The sequence below is a fragment of the Danio aesculapii genome, chromosome 14 (assembly GCF_903798145.1).
Source record: "Danio aesculapii chromosome 14, fDanAes4.1, whole genome shotgun sequence".
NCBI lineage: Eukaryota > Metazoa > Chordata > Actinopteri > Cypriniformes > Danionidae > Danio > Danio aesculapii.
The window spans coordinates 17,518,935-17,541,955 of NC_079448.1; the positions used below are offsets into that span (position 1 = coordinate 17,518,935).

At 33.5% G+C, this 23,021-nt stretch overlaps 2 protein-coding genes across 3 annotated transcripts; both read right to left on the reverse strand.

Moving 5' to 3' along the window:
• Positions 1-4,139: 4,139 nt before the first annotated feature.
• zgc:174917 (uncharacterized protein LOC565650 homolog) lies at positions 4,140-6,518 on the reverse strand. Of its 2 annotated transcripts, none has more exons than XM_056472502.1 (8): positions 6,487-6,518; positions 6,327-6,392; positions 5,788-5,983; positions 5,431-5,713; positions 5,252-5,343; positions 5,031-5,170; positions 4,714-4,818; positions 4,140-4,607 (listed from the first exon to the last, which is right to left on the reverse strand). In XM_056472502.1, exons 3-8 carry the CDS (start codon positions 5,915-5,917, stop codon positions 4,515-4,517), a joined length of 843 nt encoding a protein of 280 aa, XP_056328477.1. In that variant the 5' UTR covers positions 5,918-5,983; positions 6,327-6,392; positions 6,487-6,518; the 3' UTR covers positions 4,140-4,514. The 2 variants fall into 2 exon arrangements, with proteins under 2 accessions (XP_056328477.1, XP_056328478.1); XM_056472503.1 differs by having other exon boundaries at positions 6,327-6,412; positions 6,487-6,515.
• Positions 6,519-7,820: 1,302 nt separating this feature from the next.
• Positions 7,821-22,329, reverse strand: si:ch211-153b23.7 (uncharacterized). The gene is made up of 7 exons (XM_056472401.1): positions 22,138-22,329; positions 17,258-17,405; positions 13,997-14,140; positions 11,493-11,624; positions 11,202-11,396; positions 9,555-9,680; positions 7,821-8,649 (listed from the first exon to the last, which is right to left on the reverse strand). The coding sequence occupies exons 1-7, from the start codon at positions 22,227-22,229 to the stop codon at positions 8,422-8,424; spliced, it is 1,065 nt and encodes a 354-aa protein (XP_056328376.1). The 5' UTR covers positions 22,230-22,329; the 3' UTR covers positions 7,821-8,421.
• Between the last annotated feature and the right edge of the window lie 692 nt (positions 22,330-23,021).

A 23,021-nucleotide genomic window follows, 5' to 3' on the forward strand; every position in this document is an offset into this window, starting at 1 on the left:
GTAAATCCAAAATGGTAATCCAGAATAAAGACAGACAGCAAAGAATCTACAAATTATCCAAGGTCAACCATTGGCAGGGAAAACAATGACAGTCTGAGAAAAGTATATGAGAAGAACAAGTGCAGCATTAATCAAGGAAATAAATATTAGATTAAGTGATCAATGCAATGTGTGGTCAGTTTAGACTGGTTCCGTATCCATAATTGCCTCCTATACCCTCATTCGCTATTCTCTACAATAGTCCACTAATACAGTTCACTTGAAGGAATGAATAAGAATGACTCTGTGAATTTGAGCACTGCTTGTTGCAAAAAATGGCCAAGACAGATTAGATTTTAAACTCCTGGGTCAGACCAGTTATTTAACACTTAGTGAGTTGTCTATTTGTAATAAAAAAAGTACTTTGTTACTTTTGACATGTACTGTACGTTTGCAAGAAAAAGTATGTGAACCCTTTGAGATTACTTTGAGATGTGTGCTGATCCTTTTCTAAATGACAACAATAGAAAAACCCAATCTGCTTAAACTAATACCATACAAACATTGTTTTCACATTTTTACTGAATAATACATGCAAACATTCAGAGTGTAGGGTGGAAAAAGTAGTTGAACCTTTGGGTTTTATAACTGGTTGACCTAGTTGAGCAATACCCTCAACCAAATGTTTCCTACAGCTGAATATCAGACTTGCACACTGGTCAGGAGGAATTTTTGACCATTCCTCTTTAAAAAAAAATTCCTCTTTCAGTGCAGCAATATTCTTATGATGTCTGGTGTGAATCGCACTCTTGAGATCATGCCACAGCTTCTCAGTTGGGTTGAGTTCAGGACTCTGACTGAGCCACTCCAGACAGTGTATTTAGTTCTGTTGAAGCTACTTCTATGCATTGGGTAATTGTCCTGTTTTGTGACTCATCCTCTGTGCTTCAGCTGGTGAACAGATCTTAACTTTTCCTGCAAAATCTCTCTCTATGCATAGCATTGTGTGTTCTATCCAAACAAGTAAAGTTGGTTTTATCTGTCCACAGAATATTTTGCCAGTAGTGCTATGGAACATCTAGGTGTTCTTTTGCAAACTTTCTGCAGTGGTTATTATTGGACAGCAGTGACTTCGTCCATAGTGTTCTCCCATGGAATTTTCTTGTCACATTCTTGTTTAATGTTTTGCTTATTGTGTGTTTGTAAAGAGCAGGCCAGGGCTGAAAAGGGGGAGGGGGCAACAAAACAGAAAGGAAAGAAACTAGTCCATGGAAAAGAAAAGCACAAACTTCATAGTAAATATGAAACAGATATTTTCAACTCTGGGAGGATTTAATTTCAATAAGCACAGCTTGTCGCCTTAGTGGGTGCACCACTTTGAAATATCCAGAGTTACAGGTAAAGAATCCGCATATCAAGTGAATTATCTTCTTTACATAATGGGAGAAAAAGTGATGAAATCTTAAACACCTTGCCATTAAGTGAGAATGTGAAAGAATTATGAGCAGAAGACAAACAAGGCTCATTCTGAAAATGTACCACTATATACATTTATGGAGAGCACCAAATACGTCCCTGGAGGTACCTTTTTTTTTTTTTTTTTTTTTTGCAGTTTTTGTTTTCACGAATCACGAAGGCCACTGTGTATGCTTTTTGATATCTCAAATTTCTCTCACAAGTGCCATTCACGCTTGCTGTTCTCGCATAAATCCACCAGAGACCGCTGTTGACTGACTAAATCTTCACTGGACTCAAACCCTGTTGTCATGGTCAACTGCTCTTTGCATCTCAAGTTTGCCGACACACATGGCGACCTACTGGACAAACTGGTTACGGCGAAAAAGCCATCAATACAGAGGTAAGCGGTCAGCTTTTAAGCGCAAAAGGGAACGGTGTCATACCACTCTGTCACGTTTATTTTAAAGACAAAATGCAGACATATGTATTTGTGGCTACATAATTTGCGCTATAGAGCTATGTTTTCAGATTGTTTGCTGAAGAAGGCTTTAAATGAGGACTTTATATGAAGACATAATGTCAACAGCAAATTTTAACACAGAGCTTCATCATGAATGTGTACAGACTATTAATTAAAGTTCTTATTATATAAATTGATTCAGACACAGCGTTTCCAGTTTATGTATTCAGTAGGAAAACAAGCGAAACTCACCAAATTTACAACGATTAATTTAGGTTTTAACAGTACTCTTTTGGATGTCATGACTACATTTAGATTTTGCTTGAAAAATTACAAAAAGTGCATTCAGCAAAATGTGTACAGCCACAGTGAAGGGCTCATTCACAAAGAAAGCATTTTTTTCATTCCAATCTGCTACATTTTTATTTTTCAATGTAAACACACACTAGACAAACGTGCATGACCATTACATTTAAATACAGGAGTTCATGAGTTGTTAAGAATGAGTTAATAATAATGTGCCCCTTAAAGTAATGTCATGACAATGATACATTAACATAGTCTTTCTCATAGAGTGAGTTAAATTAAAGTGTTAATTAAAAACACATTTACAGACATGTACTAATTAGTAATGAAGGTAGCTTTAAGGTAGCAATTATTGACACAAACTTGCGTGACTGATGTTGTATTTAAAGTTTTTGATTAGCGCATACTTTAACTCATTAGTTCACAATAAATATTATTATTTTTCTCTTTGTGCTTGTCATTCTCGAGTATACCATTATATAACTTTTTATGTATTTGTCTGTAATGTAACATATATATATTTTCTATGGTGGATATAACTGAAGTAATGAGGGTTTTTTTTGTCTTTATTTCTGGCACATGTTGTGGCCTAATAATTAGAGAGTTTGAGTTTCAAAGCCAGAAAAGCAGAAAGGCAATATGGAGTGAAAAAACAGAAATACACTTTATTAAATGTCTTCTGTTTATGCAAAGGTCGATATTAATTCCTGCCTGTTTTCATATATGTTACAGCTTTAATCTGCAACTCTAAAAAAATCTGTCTTTCCTGTTTGTTGAGAATAATTATAATGTAGCCTATATTTCATCTACAATGCAATAAAGTTTTGCACATTATTTCTGACACATTAACAATGACATTCATGTTCACGATAGATTTATGAAAAGTTTGGTCGTCTTGGTTTTGTCAAAGTTTTTTGGTCTAAATTTGTCAAATGTCAAAGACAAAAACTGGTTGTGATGTATTTGTTGAAGTCAAGTTGTCATAACAAACAATTTCATCTTTGCATTTAAAATGTCAAATGCAAATGACACTTAATTACAGTTGTCATAAGCCTGCATAACATCTCATTCACACTCATGACATGTGTCATCTCATGAGTATAAAGATTTAATGACAGTTTTATAAATACCCCTTTAAGTAAAATGTTATTAAATGTTCACAGCTTAGCACGTTCACCTCACAAAAAGAAGGTTGCTGGTTCGAGCCTCGGCTGGGTCAGTTGGTATTTCTGTGTGGAGTTTGCATGTTCTCCCTGTGTTTCCCCCACAAGTCCAACGACATGTGGTACAGGTTAATTGGGTATGCTAAAATCTATTTTGCTGCGTAAAATATATGGTGGATAAGTTGGCGGTTCATTCCGCTGTGGCGACCCCAGATTAATAAAGGGACTAAGCCGAAAAGAAAATGAATGAATTAATATTAACAGCTTAAATAAACAATGAGGTTAAATTTCAGAACCTAAAAATAAAAACCCTGAAAAGTCATTAATATGTACGCATTTGTTAATTTAATTTTATATTCAATCTTTTTATTTCAAATACTTTTATTTTTTTGTTCTATACCTAAGACTTTACACAGTATTGTATGTGGATTTTTTGCCCTGCTTTCTGTTTTCATTTTTTTTTATTGTTTATTCTCTAGTTTTTTTGCTACATTTTATACCAGTATTAATTAAAGATTCAAATGACAAAACACATCAACAGTTAAAGTAGCACTCTCACTGGAAAAACTGAAGTCAACTTAACAAGTCACCTTCCACTTTACAGTATATGTGATTGTTATAAAACCTTTAGGTTTTATATTTCATACTTTATCACAAAGCACTCATCACATTTTACTATGGATGCATCTTTCTGCCTGATAGTATGTGGAATGCTGTCACTTTTTATAATTTTTGATCAAGAATTTGTTCAAAAGCAGCAAATGACATAAACATCCAGAGGTCACTTTGAGCAATTTATTTGGTATTCTATGTTCAGATTGTGACAATACAGAAGAACAAATAATACAGAGATACATTATTAAATATACAGATTCAAATATTATAAAACAGGGTTTCTTTAAAGCCTGAAAGATAAATACATTTTAAATACTTCTAGTGTAGTAACAATGAAAAATGTGTACAGTATATTGTATATAATCACTTTGAAAGTATACATGGGTTGTCAAGATTAATAATAATAATTGATGTTAATAATATTAAACAAATGGTTAAACTAGGCTACTTTTCTAGGTCTATTTAAGAGAATAAACAATGTTAGAGTTTAATTACTGCAAACAGTCTGTCTTAATGAGCTCAGCATAAGCCAGTCACAGTTTGGAGGTTTTCTTGGAGAAGTGGTTGTATTTGTCAAAACCACTAACCAGCACTGTATCAGGAAACGTCCTGGGGCGCTTAGGATCCTGTAAGGTAAACAAGTGAACAATTAAATAAATATATATATGAAAATGAAAATCTGTACATTACAAGTGCACTGTAATCGTTTTGTAAATAAAGTAAGATTTTTACCTGTATTGGATAAGTACATGTAGGAACATATCGGATCACGTAGCCACAACGCCTCCTATTAGATGTGTTGGGATCACTAGCATGAACCAAAAGTCCATCATGGACCTATGTGGGAGTAAAATTCAGATAATAAATGTCCTTATAGTCTTTATGGATGTATGTCCAAACCACTTTTTGTATAGAACCAAAATACAAGATGGGATATGATTTTGGTCAATAGTAATTGAGTTCGATGTAATATCCAGTGTTTTGACAGGTTGTATACCTCAATTCTTTCACTGAATATTGTTTTTCAGACTTTGTAAAGAAATACTCACCGACATCTGGCCAGCTATCAGGGGGCATAAGATGGCCTTTTCTGTCTGCACTAGCTCCTCTGGGATCTCTTGATTGACACTCAACATGTTACCAGCTCGTTTTGATTGGTGATGGGGTAAAAGACCATACTGGTGACTTCCTGTTGACAAAAAGACAAAGAAATTTCAGATGTTTCACATTACAAGCCAACCACAATAACACAAGGAAACAGTGTTCCTACCTGGAATAACCTGGAGTGCTCCATTATCCTCAAGTGAGTCATCAAGGGCAAGCCAGACTGACAAAACGGGACCTCCATCAAAACCCCAGTACCTAAAGACAAGAATATGATGGCTTATAGTACTTGCAATGACCACCTGAGTTAATAGAATGAATTTCAATACGTGTAATTGTGCTTACTTCATGTCCTGGTGCCAGGCTACAAACGGCACTTCTTCCTTTTCGTTTGAATCCGTTGCCTTATTACAGGTATTGCTCAATTGGATGATCCCATTGCTTGCTTGCTTTTCAGCATGTTTGCTATGCACTGGATATTTACAAATGAATCTGGAGTCGAGCAGGATGACATCAGGCCCCAGAACTCCTGTGACCACCTCAAGAAGCCTTGGGTGCATTGCCAGGGCCATCACCCAGTCAAACTCCTTGTGGATGTTATGAAGACTGTAAGCAGTGTAACTTTCGCCTGTAAGAGAATACTTTGGTTACTTCAGTTCCAAACCTTCCTTAAAATTCAAATTCAGTTTTTCTGAAGCTCACCATGTTTTCTCTCCAGCTCAGCAAAGGCATCGCGGGCCTGCTGCAGCTCCTCTGGGCTCAGGATAGGAAGGGCAGTCAGATACCCATCCTGTTTGTACTGGCCCTGAATATCAGCAACGTCTTTGTTCATGTCTGAAAATGGAGTTTGTGCCTTTGACTTCGTATCTCACTCTTCCTCACAAGTGCTCACCTCAAACTCTACACAGAAAGAGAGAGAGAGAGAGAGAAACCCTGTTTTTATATCATGTGGTACAGAGAAATGCATTGCAAGAGGGAAAGATTGGAAATACAACTTTGCTTCTACATTCTGTCTGACTAAGGCATTTCCTTTTCCATCCTCTGAAAACCCCCTTGTTTCAGTCTTACTTTGCCCCGTTTATACATAGCAGATTTATTCTAGGTTGTTTATGCAGGAACAGAGCTATAATGTGCCTGGAAGCAATGGTCCATGACATAAGGGTGGAGTGAAGTTAAAAGTGCACACTTAGGTGTCTATTTAATCTGCTTATTTTCCTGAAGAACTGAAGTCAAACACACACCTGAGTCAGAAAGCTGTTGATTTCTGTGTGTTCAGTCTTGGTCAGAAAGCTGTTGAGTCTTGGCTGCTGCAGTTTTGAAAAACAAACTTGTAAATGAGAAAAGTACAGAAACTTTAATGTTTAATCTAAATGACATGAAAATAATAATAATAAGTAATACCTGCTCTCTGCTGTTCAGGCTGTTGTTACCCAAGTTTTGTTGCTTTTTACTATCAGTCTGTGTTTATTTATAATCGTTTGAGAATTAGGCCCCTCCTCTAATGCATCATATATTTCTAATTTGATTATCGCAGGTTGATTTTTAACCACCTTTTAAAAATATCCTAGGGTGTGTAGGTATTGTATTTCACTTATGGTGCAATACGTTGAGCTTGTCAGTAGATGATGCTGGAAATTCCAAGTCAAAAATGCATTTCCTTTTGTGAGCAGGATTCTTTGTAAATGGAATACTACACAATGGAACATGCTGTCATCTCTCAGCACGTGTTGAACGTGACCTACATATTCACCCATTGATGACAATGTCATGATAAAGCAAAAACATTTTTTCCCCAAATAGAAACTTTATACAGTACTTGCTATGCATAGTCACTTTATAATAACTACACACTATGAACCATTTATTAAACAACAGATAATGAATTTACCATTTGCTAAGCATTAACTCTACATTAATAAACATTAGTAAGCAGTTTATAACTGCAGATACAAATGTATTCTTGACTTACAAACGCATTTATAATGTGCTTAATTGTACTTTCATAATTTGTTACTGGTTGATTATTCATTACTAAATGAAGTATTGCATTATTTACAAACCATTTGTATTTAATAGTAGTTGGAGATTTTTAAGATCATTCAGAATGAGTTAGTAAATTGTAGTTGCAGTTATAAACTGCTTACTAACATCTATAAATTATGAGATAATGCTTAACAAATAATGAATTCACTAGAAGCTAATGCTTAATAAATGATTCATAGTGTGTAGTTATAAAGTGTTACCTTATATGTTTTTTTTTTTCTTTTTATGAGCTGATTTTTATAGAATTATTATTTATTTTTTATTTACATCATACAATCACAGATTTTAATTAATTTATAATGTTCTATTTTTATTACAATTTTATAATAAATAAATATATTTATTCACTCATAATAAATATATAGTTTTTATTCATTTTAGTTTGTCATTTTGATGCATCAAATGAAGTTTGGGAAATGTTGCCCTTTCCTCCCTATTTATTTTAGTTATTCCAAAGGGAATAGCTGTATTTTCAGTGATAATATCCCTGAAACGTCAGTCACATTTAAGTTTTAGACACATTTTTTTTTATTCAGTTGCAAAACACCAAGGCAGAAATAGTTGTTTATAAATATTCTTTGTCTATTAATATTTTACTACTCTGAAGAGACAAAATACAGTATAGCTGTTAGCAATTACAGAATTTTTACTTTGAGTCAATTTACCATTGATGATAAGAACTTACAAATATAAAATACTACATCCAAACATAGAAAAAAATAGAAACAGTAAAGTAGAAACATCTATATACTGATGTATATTTCAATAAAACAAAACGCTTTAAAACCGTTTTAAGAGACAATTCTATCTAATAAAAAAAAATAACTTGAATTATTTTAGAGGCCATTTACAAGTGCACCAATGGACAACTACATTTCTAATGAATGAGTAAATACAATACAGCAAGTATCCTGGAAGCAATCAGTTAGTCATTAAGAATGAGCTCAATACAGAACATTCCAAAGGGCATTTGTGTTCTTATAATTGAAGGTGCAGAAAAAAGTGCTTCCTCTTAGTAATCTCTTAAAACAACTATCTGGAAAAGATATACCAGCTTACAAAGATTATAGTATTTACTCTCTGACAAGAATTGTTTGAGTTTCATGCTTTCAGACAATAAACTGGTTCAGACCAATTCATATTAAGACTATACACAATACACATGTCAGTCATTTTCAAGTATAAAAACAGAGTAATACAATAAAAATGAGGAAAATGCATTAAATAAATAAAGCAGTTAAAAAGACAGAATCTAGCTTGTTTACATTCTTTTATTATGAAGTTTTAATCCATTCAGGGAAACTCCAGCTTGCCTTGATGGTCACGGTGATTTGGACAAATATATCCACCACGCTGCTCTCCTCTTTGTTTCCGCCTGTCTGTCCTGGGACGGTCCTGCTCATTGTTGCAGCGATGCACCAGAACTGGATCTTTCTCTGCTGGAGTTTTTTTCATCAGAAGCCTTTGAAGAATTCGTTTGTCTGAGCGTTCTTTCTGAAAATCATCCTCGTACACTTTTAGCTGACAAAACAAAGAAGATTTCATCTAAATCACAACAGCTATCTGATTAACACTTTATAAGATGCCTTTAAATGGCATAACTTAAAATAGTTTAACAATAACAATGATTTTTAGTGAACAAATGAACAATTTAATTAAATATAGGCACATATCAAATTGTCAGTCAAATAAACCCATACAAGGTTATTATCAACATTCTTGTAAAGCTTGTAAATCTTTTGACATCACAACCACTGGATTCTTTGTCTATATGTGACCCAGGACCACAAAACCTATGGTATACAGATAATAGCCAAAATCAAAAGCCAAAAATATATTGTATTGATAAAAATTATGACATTTAGTTTTATGTCATAAATATTCTAAAATGGTGATTCATTCTGCTGTGGTAACCCCTGAATTAATGAATTATTGAATTAATATTCTAATATTGAGTAAAGATCATGTTCCATGTACATTTCCAACTATAAATATATCAAAACTGATCTTAAAAAAAAAAGTTTATATAAATTCAGCGAAAAAAAGTTAATAAATTGAAAGACATATTACTGGTTTTGTTGACACATTACAATGACTCACAAACTTTTTGATAAAGCAGATTCATTTTGATATATAATACATAATTTCCTTATTGTAACAAGTTGGAATTTTTCCCTCCTCATTAACTAAGTAAACTTTTGGACTCTACAAACAGAAAATAGCTATTAGCTAGTAACTTGTGCCACCCAGTGGAATACGTTAATAACTGACAGTGTTGTGATAATTTTGTAACTTGTGCCACCCAGTGGAAGACGTCCATAGCAGACAGAACAGGGATAATCTAGTAACGTGTGCCACCCAGTGGTATAACTCCAAAACAGACAGTGTATCTCGTTGGTTGAAATGGAATGCAGTCCAGTGCTCACCTGCTCCTGCAATAGCACCATCTGCTGCCGCATCTCTCCCTCTCTGTGCCGTAGTCTCTTATTCTCCTGAAGCATACGCTCATGGTCCTTCTGCTCAGTTTTATAATCAGCCTCATAGATTTTAGTCTGTGGAAGAAGATAGTTAAAATCAACTGAGATTTTTCAATTTAAATGAGGTTTGGTAATATAACTACTGCTTGCATGTTGTTAACTGTAAAAAGCAAATGACAGGAAATGCAACTGTTTGAGTCATTTTATCACAAAATAAATAAAAAATGTATTATAATACATACATACTTTAAATGTTTGTTTAAATGCTATTTTATTATTTGTGTTTTAATGAAAAAACTTTTCATCTAAACAGGACAATTAATCACTGCACATCAGTAAATGAACAATCAGTGTTTTTTCATAGCATAAAGTTTTGTGTTTTATTTCTTTGTAATAAATATGTAAAATGCACATAATAAAGTATATATTAATGTCAAGCTTCTACATTCCTAATGTTTAATTTATGGCTCATAAGTTTAAACAAGTAAACAGAGCCTTTGGTATAATTCAGCTCATTGAAATTGTCTTTTCAATGGAATATCCCCACATTCATTCTAAATACATATTAAAATATAAGTACTGATATGATGTACATAATTAAATTAATAAATAAAAAAGAGACAATTAATACTTGGATGCATTTTAGTTATATGTCATCTGTTAAGGTATCATTGATTTACATTACAAGCATATATGAATATAAATATCAACACCAAACTGCATTGATATATATATATATATATATATATATATATATATATATACACATACAGTTGAAGTCCGAATTATTAGCCCCCCTTCGAATTTTTATTTCTTTTTTTTTTTAATTTCCCAAATTATGTTTAACAGAGAAAGGAGATTTTCACAGTATGTCTGATATTATTTTTTTCTTTTGGAGAAAGTCTTATTTGTTTTATTTCGGTTAGAATAAAGGTTTTTAATTTTTTAAAATCCATTTTAAGGTCAAAATTGTTAGCCCCTTTAAGCTATATATTTTTTCGATAATCTACAGACCAAACCATCGTTATACAATAACTTGCCTAATTACCCTAACCTGCCTAGTTAATCTAATTAGTTAACCCTAAAATGACAATTTAAGCTATATAAAAGTGTCTTGAAAAAAAAACTAGTAAAATATTATTTACTGTCATCATGGCAAAGATAAAATAAATCAGTTATTAGAAATGAGTTATTAAAACTTTTGTTTAGAAATGTGCTGGAAAAATCTGTCTGTTAAACAGACATTGGGGAAAAAAATAAACAGGGCTAATAATTCAGGGGGGCTAATAATTCTGACTTCAACTGTATATATATATATATATATATATATATATATATATATATATATATATATATATATATATATATATATATATATATATATATAATAAACTAAGATGTTCTCTTTAAATTTAAGCTTTCTCACAATTTTATATTATATGAGTAATAATATAATATAAAATTTGAAATATTAAATTTGAATTTATGTATTTCTTTATTTTCTACAATGTAATATCTAACAGTCATTATAGGAAATTATGCCTATTTAAAACTCTCTTGGTCATTTCATTTAATGTTATGATGCTGTTTATTAACCTGACACCGAAGTGCCTCCAGCTGTTCTTTAAGATCTTGAACTTCTTTCGTGGAATCAGACTTGATCTGCATTCTTGTGCCAGCCAGTTTGAGACTTGATTTTGTGTCTGAAGACACAGTAGATCGAACGTCCAGTGACGGCTTAGAAGATTGCTGGAGAAGCTGAGAGTCTGAGGTTCCACTGATATCTGGAGTCTTCCAATGTAGAAAAAAGTCAGCATGTTCATGTAAAGGATATTCACATATCAAACTATAAATAGTTGGCCTGACTGATTTTTTTTTAAAGCTTACCTTTGTTCCCCTAGTCCATTGATGAAAATCTGTTTGGTGTAGTCGGCTCTCAAGCAATCGAATATATTCCTGGAGATGCTGATTCTTCTTCAGTTCCTGCATCAGTGTTTGTTCATAATATTCCCTCTTGTTCTACAAAAACAAACACACAGATGTCAATATGTCCATATGTATCTAAATCATAGTGTTGAAAAAAGTCACATGAAATACCATGAAAATGTGTTACATTATAGCCAACAAAACACTTTACCACATCTTGTGTAACTGTGGAGGCTATTTGAGTACAGTGAACTCATTTTCATGTTCAAAAACCAATCTCAGATGATTTGCGCTTTATTTTGCATTATCATGCTGGAAGTAGCCATTGGTAGTGTGCCAAAAAATTTCTCCCACACCATTACACCACCTCCACTATGACGTTGATGTCAAATTCTGACCCTAACATCTAAATGTCACAACGGAAATCGAGACTCATCAAATCTTCTAATGTCCAAATTTGGTAAACCCGTTCAAAACATAGCCACTGTTTCCTGTTCTTAGCTGACAATAGTGGCACCTGGTCTAGTCTTTTGCTGCTGTAGCCCATTAGCCTCAAGGTTCGACATGTTGTGCGTTCAGAGATGCTCTTCTGCATACCTCAGTTGTTACAAGTGGTTATTTGAGGTACTGTTGCCTTTCTATCAGCTCGAACCAGTCTGGCCATTTTCCTCTGACATCTGGCATCAACAAGACATCAGAACTGCCCCTCACTGGATATTATAACTAGAGGTGGTTGTACGTGAAAATCTCAGCAGATCAGCAGTTTCTGAAATACTCAGACCAGCCCGTCTGACACCAACAACCATGCCACGTTCAAAGTCATCTTTTTTCTCCATTCTGATGCTCGGTTTGAACTGCAGCAGATTGTCTTGACCATGTCTACATGGCTAAATGCGTTGAATTGCTGCCATGTGATTGGCTGATTAGAAATTTGCTATAACAAGCAGTTAGACAGCTGTATCTAATAAAGTGGCCGGTTAGTGTATTTAATCTGTATAATATATAAATTTAATTTTTATTAATTTATTTATTTTGATAATTTTTATTACATTTAAATAAAGCTTAAATTTAAATTTATTCACGTTATTTTTCCGAAATCATTATAATATGAAGATCTGGTGCTTACAACAAACTTTTATTAATATTATTACTGTTCAAAACTATTTTTGTGGAAACTGTGACCATTAAACATGTATTTACTTTAATTTACCTTTCATCCTTTGTTCGTTATTTTAAAAACACAAAATGTTTGTGAGTTAAAGACATTTATAATCTATAAATGAATAAAAAATGGTGCTATTTTGAACTTTCTTTTTGTCAAATAAAAACAGCTAACAAAAAAGACTAATTTTCCTGGCTCTTAACCACGCATCATCTGAACTAATTACTTCAAACATCCTATTATGACCTTTGGATTTCTTTAAATAAAATGTGGTCCTGATGTATTAAAGCAGCCAAGAGATGACTCATCACACATATTGCTTTTCTGATCACTCAAAGTACCAGGGTTTATGCACCTGACACCAGGTTTTCAGCTTTAAATGAGACAAGTCCCGACATCTGTTAAACCCTAACTCAAAATCTGATTTACTTATAGAAATGATTATCTTTTATATTTATTTGTATTTAACAATCACACTGTTTTGAAGCAAATATACAATTTTTTTTTTATGTAATATATTTTATTTTATTGTATGGTGAGCTCTGCTGTGATGTAAATTTCCCATTGGGATTAATAAAGTCAAAACAAACAACTAACAAACATCAAACATTTAACATTTTAGTCAGTAAAACCTACATTTTTGTAGAACTATATTCATTTATTTAGAATTTATACACTCTCAGATATAAAGGTACACGAGCTGTCACTGGGGTGGCACCTTTTCAAATGGTCCACATTTGTACTTAAAGGGTCCATATTGGTACCTCAAAGGTATATATTAGTAGCTACAAATTTTAAGAGGAACACTTTTCTACTTATAAGGTACTAATATGTACCCTTGAGGTATTAATATGGACCTTTTAGGTACAAATTTGTATCTTTTGAAAAGATACCACCCCAGTGACAGCTCTTGTACCTTTATTTCTGAGAGTGTATTATGAAACATTCATTTAGATATGAAATGTATTAATTTTTAATATATAGAAATAGCTTCACAAAATGTTAACAACTTATACAGTGGTTCAACAGAAATGCTAATAATGTGGTGATATGAAGAATTTTGAGGTTTGCAGTAGTCAGGATTTGAAGTAGATCAAAATCTTTCATTAAAGTTGTTATAAAACCATTAAACAACATTCTCATGTCTTGAGACAATTTTGAAAAACATTTTAGATGCACTTCAAATCTTGACTACTGTATAACCATATTTTTTATAAGAACTATAACAATATTTTCTAGTGACGTAGTGATGCTGAACTCCCACTTAATGTGCCATGAGTGTGTGTCTGCCCACATACAGTACCTGCTCGTGTTCTACTTTAAGCAGCAGTCGACTGTTGAGCTGTTTGAGGGCTGTGCTTTCCTCCTCAAGGGCCACCACACGCTGCTGGAGGCCCACACTTGTGCTGTGGTAGATATGATCCCACTCCTCGTTCAGTTTCATCAGCTGACACACACACACACACACACACGCACACACACACGCACACACACACACACACACACACACACACACACACACACACACACACACACACACACACACACTAGGTTTTATATAAGTCTGGGGACTTTTTGATTTGTATTATAATTACATTGAAATCATTGTATTTGGTGAACCCTAACCCAACACTTTAATTTCCTTCAGCTTAGTCCCTGATTAATCACAGTACAATGAACCACTAATTACTCTGTTATATTTTTTTATATGGCTGATACCCTTGCAGCCACAACCCAGCATTGAGAGTACACTAACTTTTAAACCTCCAGTGAACAAAGAACATGCATACCCCAATTTACACACAATTTACACATTTTGTCCCGTTAACTAATCCATTGTCCATACAGGGTGGATTGCTTTCTGTAAATTTATGGATATTTGATCTCCACAAACACAGCAAAATCTTACACACAAAACAGTAATGAGCCCAGGAGAGGTGTAATCAACCTGTGGTTTGTGTGGGCCTCAGTATAGTAATGGGGACGCTAAAATGGCAGTGAGTGCTATTTTTTGGGCGAGAGGTTAAACTGAGTCTGTCTCTCTGTCATCATTAAATATCCTATGATTTATCCCACTTTTTGTAAGGTATTGGGTTGTAGTCTTAGAGTCCTGGCTAAATTCCCTCACAAATTCTTACATCACCCCCTCACAGAATTGTAAAGTGCATTTATATATTATATATATATATATATAGTTGGATCCATAAATATTGGGACATCGACACAATTATAACATTTTTGGCTCTATACACCAACACAATGGATTTGAAATGAAACAAACAAGATGTGATTTAACTGCAGACTGTCAGATTTAATTTGAGGGTATGTGCATCTAAATCAAATTAATGCTGTAGAAATTAAAACAGTTTGCATATGTGCCTCCCACTTGTTAAGGGACCAAAATAATTGGACAGAATAATAATCATAAATCATACTTTTTAATACTTGGTTGCAAATTTTTTGCAGTCAATTACAGCCTGAAGTATGGAACATACACACACTGTAGACATCCTCAGACGCTGGGTTTCATTTCTGGTGGTGCTCTGCCAGGCCTCTACAGCAACTGTCTTCAGTTCCTGCTTGTTCTTGGTGCATTTTCCCTTCAGCTTTGTCTACAGCAAGTTAAATGCATGCTCAATGTGATTCAGGTCAGGTGATTGACTTGGCCATTGCATGAGATTCCACTTCTTTCCCTTCAAAAATTATTTGGTTGCTTTTACAGTATGCTTTGGGTCATTCTCCATCTGCACTGTGAAGCAATGAGTTCTGAAGCATTAAGCTTAATATGAGCAGAAAATATTGTCTGAACCACTTCAGAATTCATCCTGCTGCTTTTGTCAGTGTCACGTTATCAATAAATACAAGAGAACCAGTACCAATGACAGCCATACATGCCCACGCCATGTCACTAATACCACCATGCTTCACTGCCTAGGATCGTAAGCAGTTCCCTTTCTTCTCCATACACTTCTCATCACTCTGGTACAAGTTGAAATCTAATCTGTCCATAGGATGTTGTTCCAGCAATGTGAAAGCTTTTTTAGAAGTCTAATCTGGCCTTCCTGTTTTTGAGGCTCATCAATGGTTTACATCTTGTGGTGAACCCTCTGTATTCACTCTGGTGAAGTTTTCTCTTGATTGTTGACTTTGACACACATACACCTACCTCCTGGAGAGTGTTCTTGATCTGGCCAACTGTTGTGAAGGGTGTTTTCTTCACCAGGGAAAGAATTCTTTGGTCATCCACCACAGTTGTTTCTGTGGTCTTCCGGGTCTTTTGGTGCTGCTAAGCTCACTGGTGGACTCTTTCTTTTTAAGAATGTTCCAAATAGTTGTTTTGGCCACTCCTAATGTTTTTACTATCTCTCTGATGGGTTTGTTTTGTTTATTCAGCCTAATAATGGCTTGCTTTACTGAGAGCGACAGCTCTTTGGATCTCATCTTGAGAATTGACAATAACAGATTCCAAATGCAAATAGCACACATGAAATGAACTCTGGACCTTTTATCTGCTTGTTGTAATTGGGATAATGAGGGAACAACACACACCTGGCGGTGGAACAGCTTAGAGGCCAATTGTCTAATTTTGACCCTTAACAAGTTGGAGGCACATACGCAAACTGTTGTAATTCCTACAGCATTCACCTGCTTTGGATGTATATACCTTCAAATTGAAGGTGCGGTCACACTTGACTTTTCCTTCCATAGACTTCCATTCATACGCACGCGAATGCATCAGACCGGAAACGCGGGGTCATGCGTTAAGTTTCGCAAGTTGGTGCGGTGCAAAGTTCAAGCTTGGTGAACTCTAACCTGCTAAATCGCATCACTTGACTGCGTGAGAGCAATTGAGGATCAAAACAGGACCTCTCTGGGCAAAAATGTAAAACATGGAGCAATCGCTGGCTATTTTAAATGTCTAATAAGCTTGTTTGATCCCGCCCCTTTTCGCAGCGCAGTACGACAGAATTTCGCACACACAAACGCTGGTGTGACCGTAGCTTAAAGCCGAAAGTCTGCAGTTAAAGCACATCTTGTTCGTTTCATTTCAAATCCATTGTGTTGGTGTACAGAGCCAAAAATGTTATAATTGTGTCGATGTCCCAATATTTATGGACCTAACTGTATATAATACTTACTATAAGGTACATGTACATTACTGGGTTACAAGAATGACCACCTGAGTCCCAAAAATGTATGTCACGACTGCTTGGGCCCAAAGAATAGCTTCTGCTGATTGAGTCACAAGAATGGACACCACCACCTGAGTTCTAAAAATGGCCACTGACTGACTTTCCAGGAGAGCTGTCTGATCTGGACATCTCTGGCAGATCAGATTTCATTCATTTATTTATAAATTAATGAATGAAATCCATTTCAGATTACACTTACTTACTATCCTTCGTCGTACTCCTTGATTTATCAGGTGCTGCCACAGCAAAATAAACATATGGCATATGTTTTATGCTGCGGATAATTAAAGACTACAATCTATAAGTATTATACCTAGTACTGATTATAAATCAGAAGCACTTTGAGTTTGAAAAAATGGCTTTTATTCTACCTCTTTATTGAGTCTACGAAGTTCAGTGTTTTTGTTGAGGAGCTGAAGCTTTTCCTCATCAGAGGAGGTAATTGACATGCTCTCTGTGATGAGGGTGAACTGCTCCCCAGAGAAAATGACCTCATCATGTGCCACGTCCTCCACCTGCCTATAGACAAAACACACATATTTGTTTTTGTAGGGTCTCAACTAGATTTGAGCATACATAGACAAAGGAACCTTTAAAAAGTGTAACAGTTTAACAGACATGGATCAGCACACTACAGAAAGGCAGTGCAGCATAAGTGAAGCTATTCTAGTTGTGTTTGTCTTGTAGCGGTGACTTGGCTGGGCCTCAAATTTACAGTTAATTATCCAATAGACAAATAAAATGAATTTCTGTTGTTAACATTTAAGACTCATGGGCTAGTTTAGCAATATATCACGGGCAAACAGGCTAACAAGATGGAGAAATGACACTTTACTGTAAAATGAATATTGTCAGAATTGCCACATTGCTATGCAAATCAGATGTTAAAGTAATTACTCTTGACACAAGGCATTACAGATGAAACAACATGACTAAAGTATACCACCACAAAATGTCCCCAGTTTTTAGTTCAACTGCACATGATATGACTGTCGGAATATGCCCGACAGTGGTAGTCGTACAGAATTTTCAGTTTTGTTGTGCGCCATGGGAGAGGAGCTGATTCTCAGGGTTTCCAAAAATAAAAAAGAATTGCAAAAGCAAGAGCCTTTATTCTCAGTGCGTTCATCATGGTTTAAATGAATGAATCAATACTAGAAATTCACATTCACATAAAAGAGGGAATAAAATAGAATAAAAATTTTGGAGGAAATGTGGAGACAGCATTAAAAATTTTTTTTATTACTCGCTTATGAATATAAATGTTTTTTAAATGAGTCTGTTGCTTGTCATGTGCAGCTTTAGAAACCAGTAATGACATAAAAAAATTATGTCTTATGGCATCAAAAAATGCACATTCTGGCTTAGTTTTGTTTATTGTTGCCTGTTCTTGTTTGTTTTTCTGTTCTGACAAAAATGAATGAATAAAAACTCTGGTCTCTATGCGACTACTGATTGTTTTGTTGACTTATTTTTTAATTGAAACAATATGTGTCAATCGAGGGAGTGTGAAGGAATTCAAATAAACTTCTAAGTCAGAGTTGTGTTAATATATTTACAATTTTGCTTATTTAAAAAAAAATAAACATGAGAAAGGCCCTGTTTTTCCACTTAGCCCACAACGTCTGTTTAAATCAATGGTCTTCACATTACTATTGATTTACAAGTTATTATGCCAGTTGTACTCATGCATAATATAGGTTTCCTCTACACTTGTAGTTAAAAAAATATTTTTGTCATTAAAAAAAATATTAGTTTCCAGTACAAACCATACACTGGTAAAACTGCTTTGAGGTGATAAGCATGATATTGTTTAAGAAAAATACATGGAAGTGTTTACTGATAATTGCATTTATATCCAACAGGCTTGTTTGTCGGAGCAGTGCTACAGCAAATTATTAATCCTTTAGAAAACATTGACCTTTAAATAAACTCATTCAAATTTATCAATAACTTGCAACATTCTAAATCAGCATTCACAGAAAATAAATCCTACATTAGGGCAATTATGTCAATCAACATTGTGCTGAGAGGCATGTGCTGGCTGGCTTATGCAAGAACTCAGTGCATGAGCAATTAAAATATAGAAACATTGATTCGTTCATTTTCCTTCAGCTCAGTCCCTTTATTTATCAGGGGTTACCACGGTGGAATGAACCATTAATATAGAAACAGATTATCATAAAATAGTGCTATGACCCAGAATTTGATCAGAATTTGACCAACTTAAATTTATCTTCCAGAGTCACCATTAACCTGTGGTGTTTGTCTCACGGGAAAACCTGAAATCTGCAGTAAATTACACATACAGTATAAGTACGTTTTTTGGAGATGTTGGCAATGCTGGTAGATGTATATTTTTTCAATTAGCCTTTTGTAAGTTTTTGTTATTCTAGTGAAGGTGTCCTTCTAAGAGTAATAGATGACTTGGTCTATACAGCACTAAATTAATTATTGTATGGTTAATTACAATTGGTAATACAGTCCATACAATTCATGACTATGTTAATTACAATGTGTACTAAGGCTAAAAATGTCATATTAAATACTATCTATTATAGTAAAAAATATATAATTAGGCCACAATGTAAATATTTTTGTCAATTGAGAAGCTAGGATCACAGTGGAAATGGAGTAATTAATAGATAGACTCAGAAAATCTGAAACAGCTTAAATAACGTCAGGGATGTGTTGCAAATATATCCAAATATTTGTTACATCCTCATGACTAATGACTCATGCTAAACTGTGAAAAGATATGAACTAAAAAAACAGAATCCCCTGTGTCAGTAAAAAGAAAATGAAAATGAGTTTGGAAAATTTGAGCTGGGTGTGTTTTTACAGCAGAAATTAATGTTTTTGACTTTTTATGTGTTTGGCATCAGTTCTTTTAACTCAAAATCATTCAATGTGCAGCATTTAAATTTTTAAATAACCATATCAGAATTGTCATATTTGAGGATATCATATCATATCATCATAAATTGTGAAAATAACAATTTTATTAATTCAAATAAGCTGAATTCTCAGTTAACTGTCACATCAGTGTGCCTTCAGCTAATAAGTTTTGTTCAATGAAAACTATTATTTTTTATGAGTCCAACATCCAGCTTTGGAAGAAAACATAATCGGATGTAGCCTAAGTAAAGTCATCTTTCACTACTGTATTGTTTTTAAATAGAGAAAACATTTTACATTATTTTTTTTCTAAATCTTGAATCTTATACTCTTAAAACAAAAAATAACATAAAAAGGTGTGAAGCGCATTTTAACCATATTAAAATGAATTTGAATACTAATTTGGCTATTGATTTTATCCATGAATTTTCAATCAAATGTACTTTTTCACAAGAGAGGTTAGAAAAATCATGAAGCTCTTTTATTATTATGTTTAAATGTTTTATTATTCAAAGAGCCAAATTGTGACTGAGGAAAGTTGAGTGTGCTGGCTAGTTGGTTATTTGCCTAATAAATGACAATAGGCTACAGTTTTTAATTTAAAACTTTAATAGATTCCTTTTTTGTCTAATGATACATGATATAATAAATTTGTATTTTAATAATAAGTATTTGTTCATATTTCTTTATTCTTAAGCTTTAGGAAATATTTTGGTACATTAAAAAGTGTTTATAATGACCATCCGACAAGCTAATCCAGCTAAAAATAGTGCTTAAAAACACTAAAATGTAGTATTTAAACCTCATAATTAAATCCAAAATGTAAAAAGATCTACAAATTTGAGAAAAAAGAACCATCACTTTTACCAGGCTAGCTACGGGCCTGGTAAAGCTGTATTAACTCGTTTCAACTGTCACATAGATGTTGAAAAATACACTGTATGTATGATTATAGAGTAACAAATAATCATGTTTTCTCAGAAAATGGATTTTAAATACACTAACAAATAAAATATAGCATCATATTAATACCACGGTTAATGGAAATGTCATCATTGTATATGTTATAATTATCAACTGTACTACAAAACATATACAGTTGAAGTCAGAGTTATTAGCCTCCCTGTTTATTTTTCCCCCAAATTCTGTTAAATGGAGAAAATATTTTTAAACACATTTCTAAACATAACAGTTTTAATAACTCATTTCTAATAACTGGTTTATTTTATCCTTGCCATGATGACAGTAAATAATATTTTACTAGACATTTTTCAAGACAGTTGGAAGTGACATTTAAAGGCTTAATTAGATTAATTAGGTTAACTAGGCAGGTTAGGGTAATTAGGCAAGTTATTGTATAACGATGGTTTGTTCCGTAGAAAAAAATCGGAAAAAAGGCTTAATGGGGCTAATAATTTTTACCTTAAACAGGTTTTTAATAAATTTATTTTTAATAACATACAAACTGTGAAAATGTCCTTGCTCTGTTAAACATCATTTGGGAAATATAGAAAAAAGAAACAAAAATTATAATAATTCTGACTTCAACTGTATATTTACTTTAACACTATTAAAGTAAATTCTCGTGGTTGGTTTACAATGAACAGTTGACATCAGAATAGTTAGCCCCCCTGAATTATTTGCCTATATTTTTTCTCTGAATTTCTGTTCAACGAAATGAAGATTTTTTTTTCCCAACACATTTCTAAACATAATAGTTTTAATAACTAATATTTTATAATAACTGATTTATTTTATATTTGCCATGATGACGGAACATAACAATTTACTGAATATTTTTCAAGATACTATTCAGCCTGAAGTGCAACTGAAAGTCTTAACTGGGTTAATTAGGCAAGTTATGGTAACTAGGCAAGTCATTGTATTATGTTCTGTAGACAATCAAAAAAATATTGCTTAAGGGAGCTAATAATGTTGACTTCAAAATGGTTAAAAAAAAAACTGCTTTTATTCTAAACGAAATAAAACAAATGAGACTTTCTCCATAAGATTATAAGAAATACTGTGAAAAATTCCTTGTTCTATAAAAGATTATTTAGGAAATATTTGAAAAAGAAAAAAAAAATCATGTTCAAATATGAATCATTTTATTCTTTATACATTTTTCATAACAGAAAATGTGTTAAATACCTGGAACCATGTGTTAGGAAGAATGTATTATAGGAAAAAAATTACAATAAGCACACTTCCTGTTTGCAGTTTTCTAAAAAAATATGAAACTAATTAATATCCCATTTACATACACACTACACTGTATAATGCCTAAGGGTGGCTCTTGAAGTTAACTTAAGCAGCAAGTTTAGAGGTTGAACAATATTAAACTGATACCCACTTAAACTGATGCTCGTTTTCTTCCTCAGGTAAAGAATGCTGTTTGCTTGAATGATCCTCTTCTGACAGTGAAGTCTGTGAACTTTCTTCCATGACAAATCTGAATTCAACTGATTAAAATCTGTTGTTCAATCCACCCGTTGTCTTATACTCCTGAATCAAAATGATGTAACATTCACAGCCCAAAGGCAACATGATAGTGTGATGTTTTTTCACTGGAGGGGAAGTTCGACTATAAACCCCTTCATTGACATGCAAGTTCACAGAGCAGGAAGTAATGCTCAGAATGTCACAGTAGTCAACCCATCATATCCAAACTTTATGATTGTTGCAAATGAATAACTCAATGGGAACAACTCATTTAGTCTAGCGATACTGTGAGTAATTATTTAAAAGACTTATTTTATGTCTTTGAGCTGAAAGTGTTTTGTGTTACTAAACTAGAGAAACAAAATAAGGAAGTGATTTACTGGTATACAGAGGGGAAATTCCACTTCAGCATCATCTGTTCTCTGTGGGCTTTCTGAAAGATGGCTAAAATAAGTGCTGATAAAAACCAACCCACAATTTCTCATTGTTAACACATGAGTGAAAGGTCATGGGGGTTATTGTTTATTTTTACTTGTTCCATAGTAACCATACATTTTCCCCACCAAAATGCCATTTACAACAATTAATATTTATTAGCAAATTTAAATGGCAGATTATTTTAAACTCCAGTGATGGGAAGCACCAGATTTGTGGAGACTTCGACTCTATTTACTGTTCCTTGTTTGTTTTTGTGACACAATGTACTTTTTCTGTGGTTCATGTTTATTACTGACATACAGTTGAAGTCAGAATTATTACCCTCCCTTTGATTTTTTTCTTTTTTAAATATTTCCC

Coding starts and splice junctions, on each gene's coding strand:
- zgc:174917 (XM_056472502.1), bottom strand. CDS start 5,917: ATGAACAAAGACGTTGCTGATATTCAGGGCCAGTACAAACAGGATGGG. Junction 5,714..5,787: donor TGAGCTGGAGAGAAAACATG/GTGAGCTTCAGA, acceptor ATTCTCTTACAG/GCGAAAGTTACACTGCTTAC. Junction 5,344..5,430: donor GCCTGGCACCAGGACATGAA/GTAAGCACAATT, acceptor TCTTGTCTTTAG/GTACTGGGGTTTTGATGGAG.
- si:ch211-153b23.7 (XM_056472401.1), bottom strand. CDS start 22,229: ATGGAAGAAAGTTCACAGACTTCACTGTCAGAAGAGGATCATTCAAGC. Junction 9,681..11,201: donor TGGAGGCACTTCGGTGTCAG/GTTAATAAACAG, acceptor CTTCTTCCACAG/ACTAAAATCTATGAGGCTGA. Junction 8,650..9,554: donor TGGTGCTATTGCAGGAGCAG/GTGAGCACTGGA, acceptor TTGTTTTGTCAG/CTAAAAGTGTACGAGGATGA.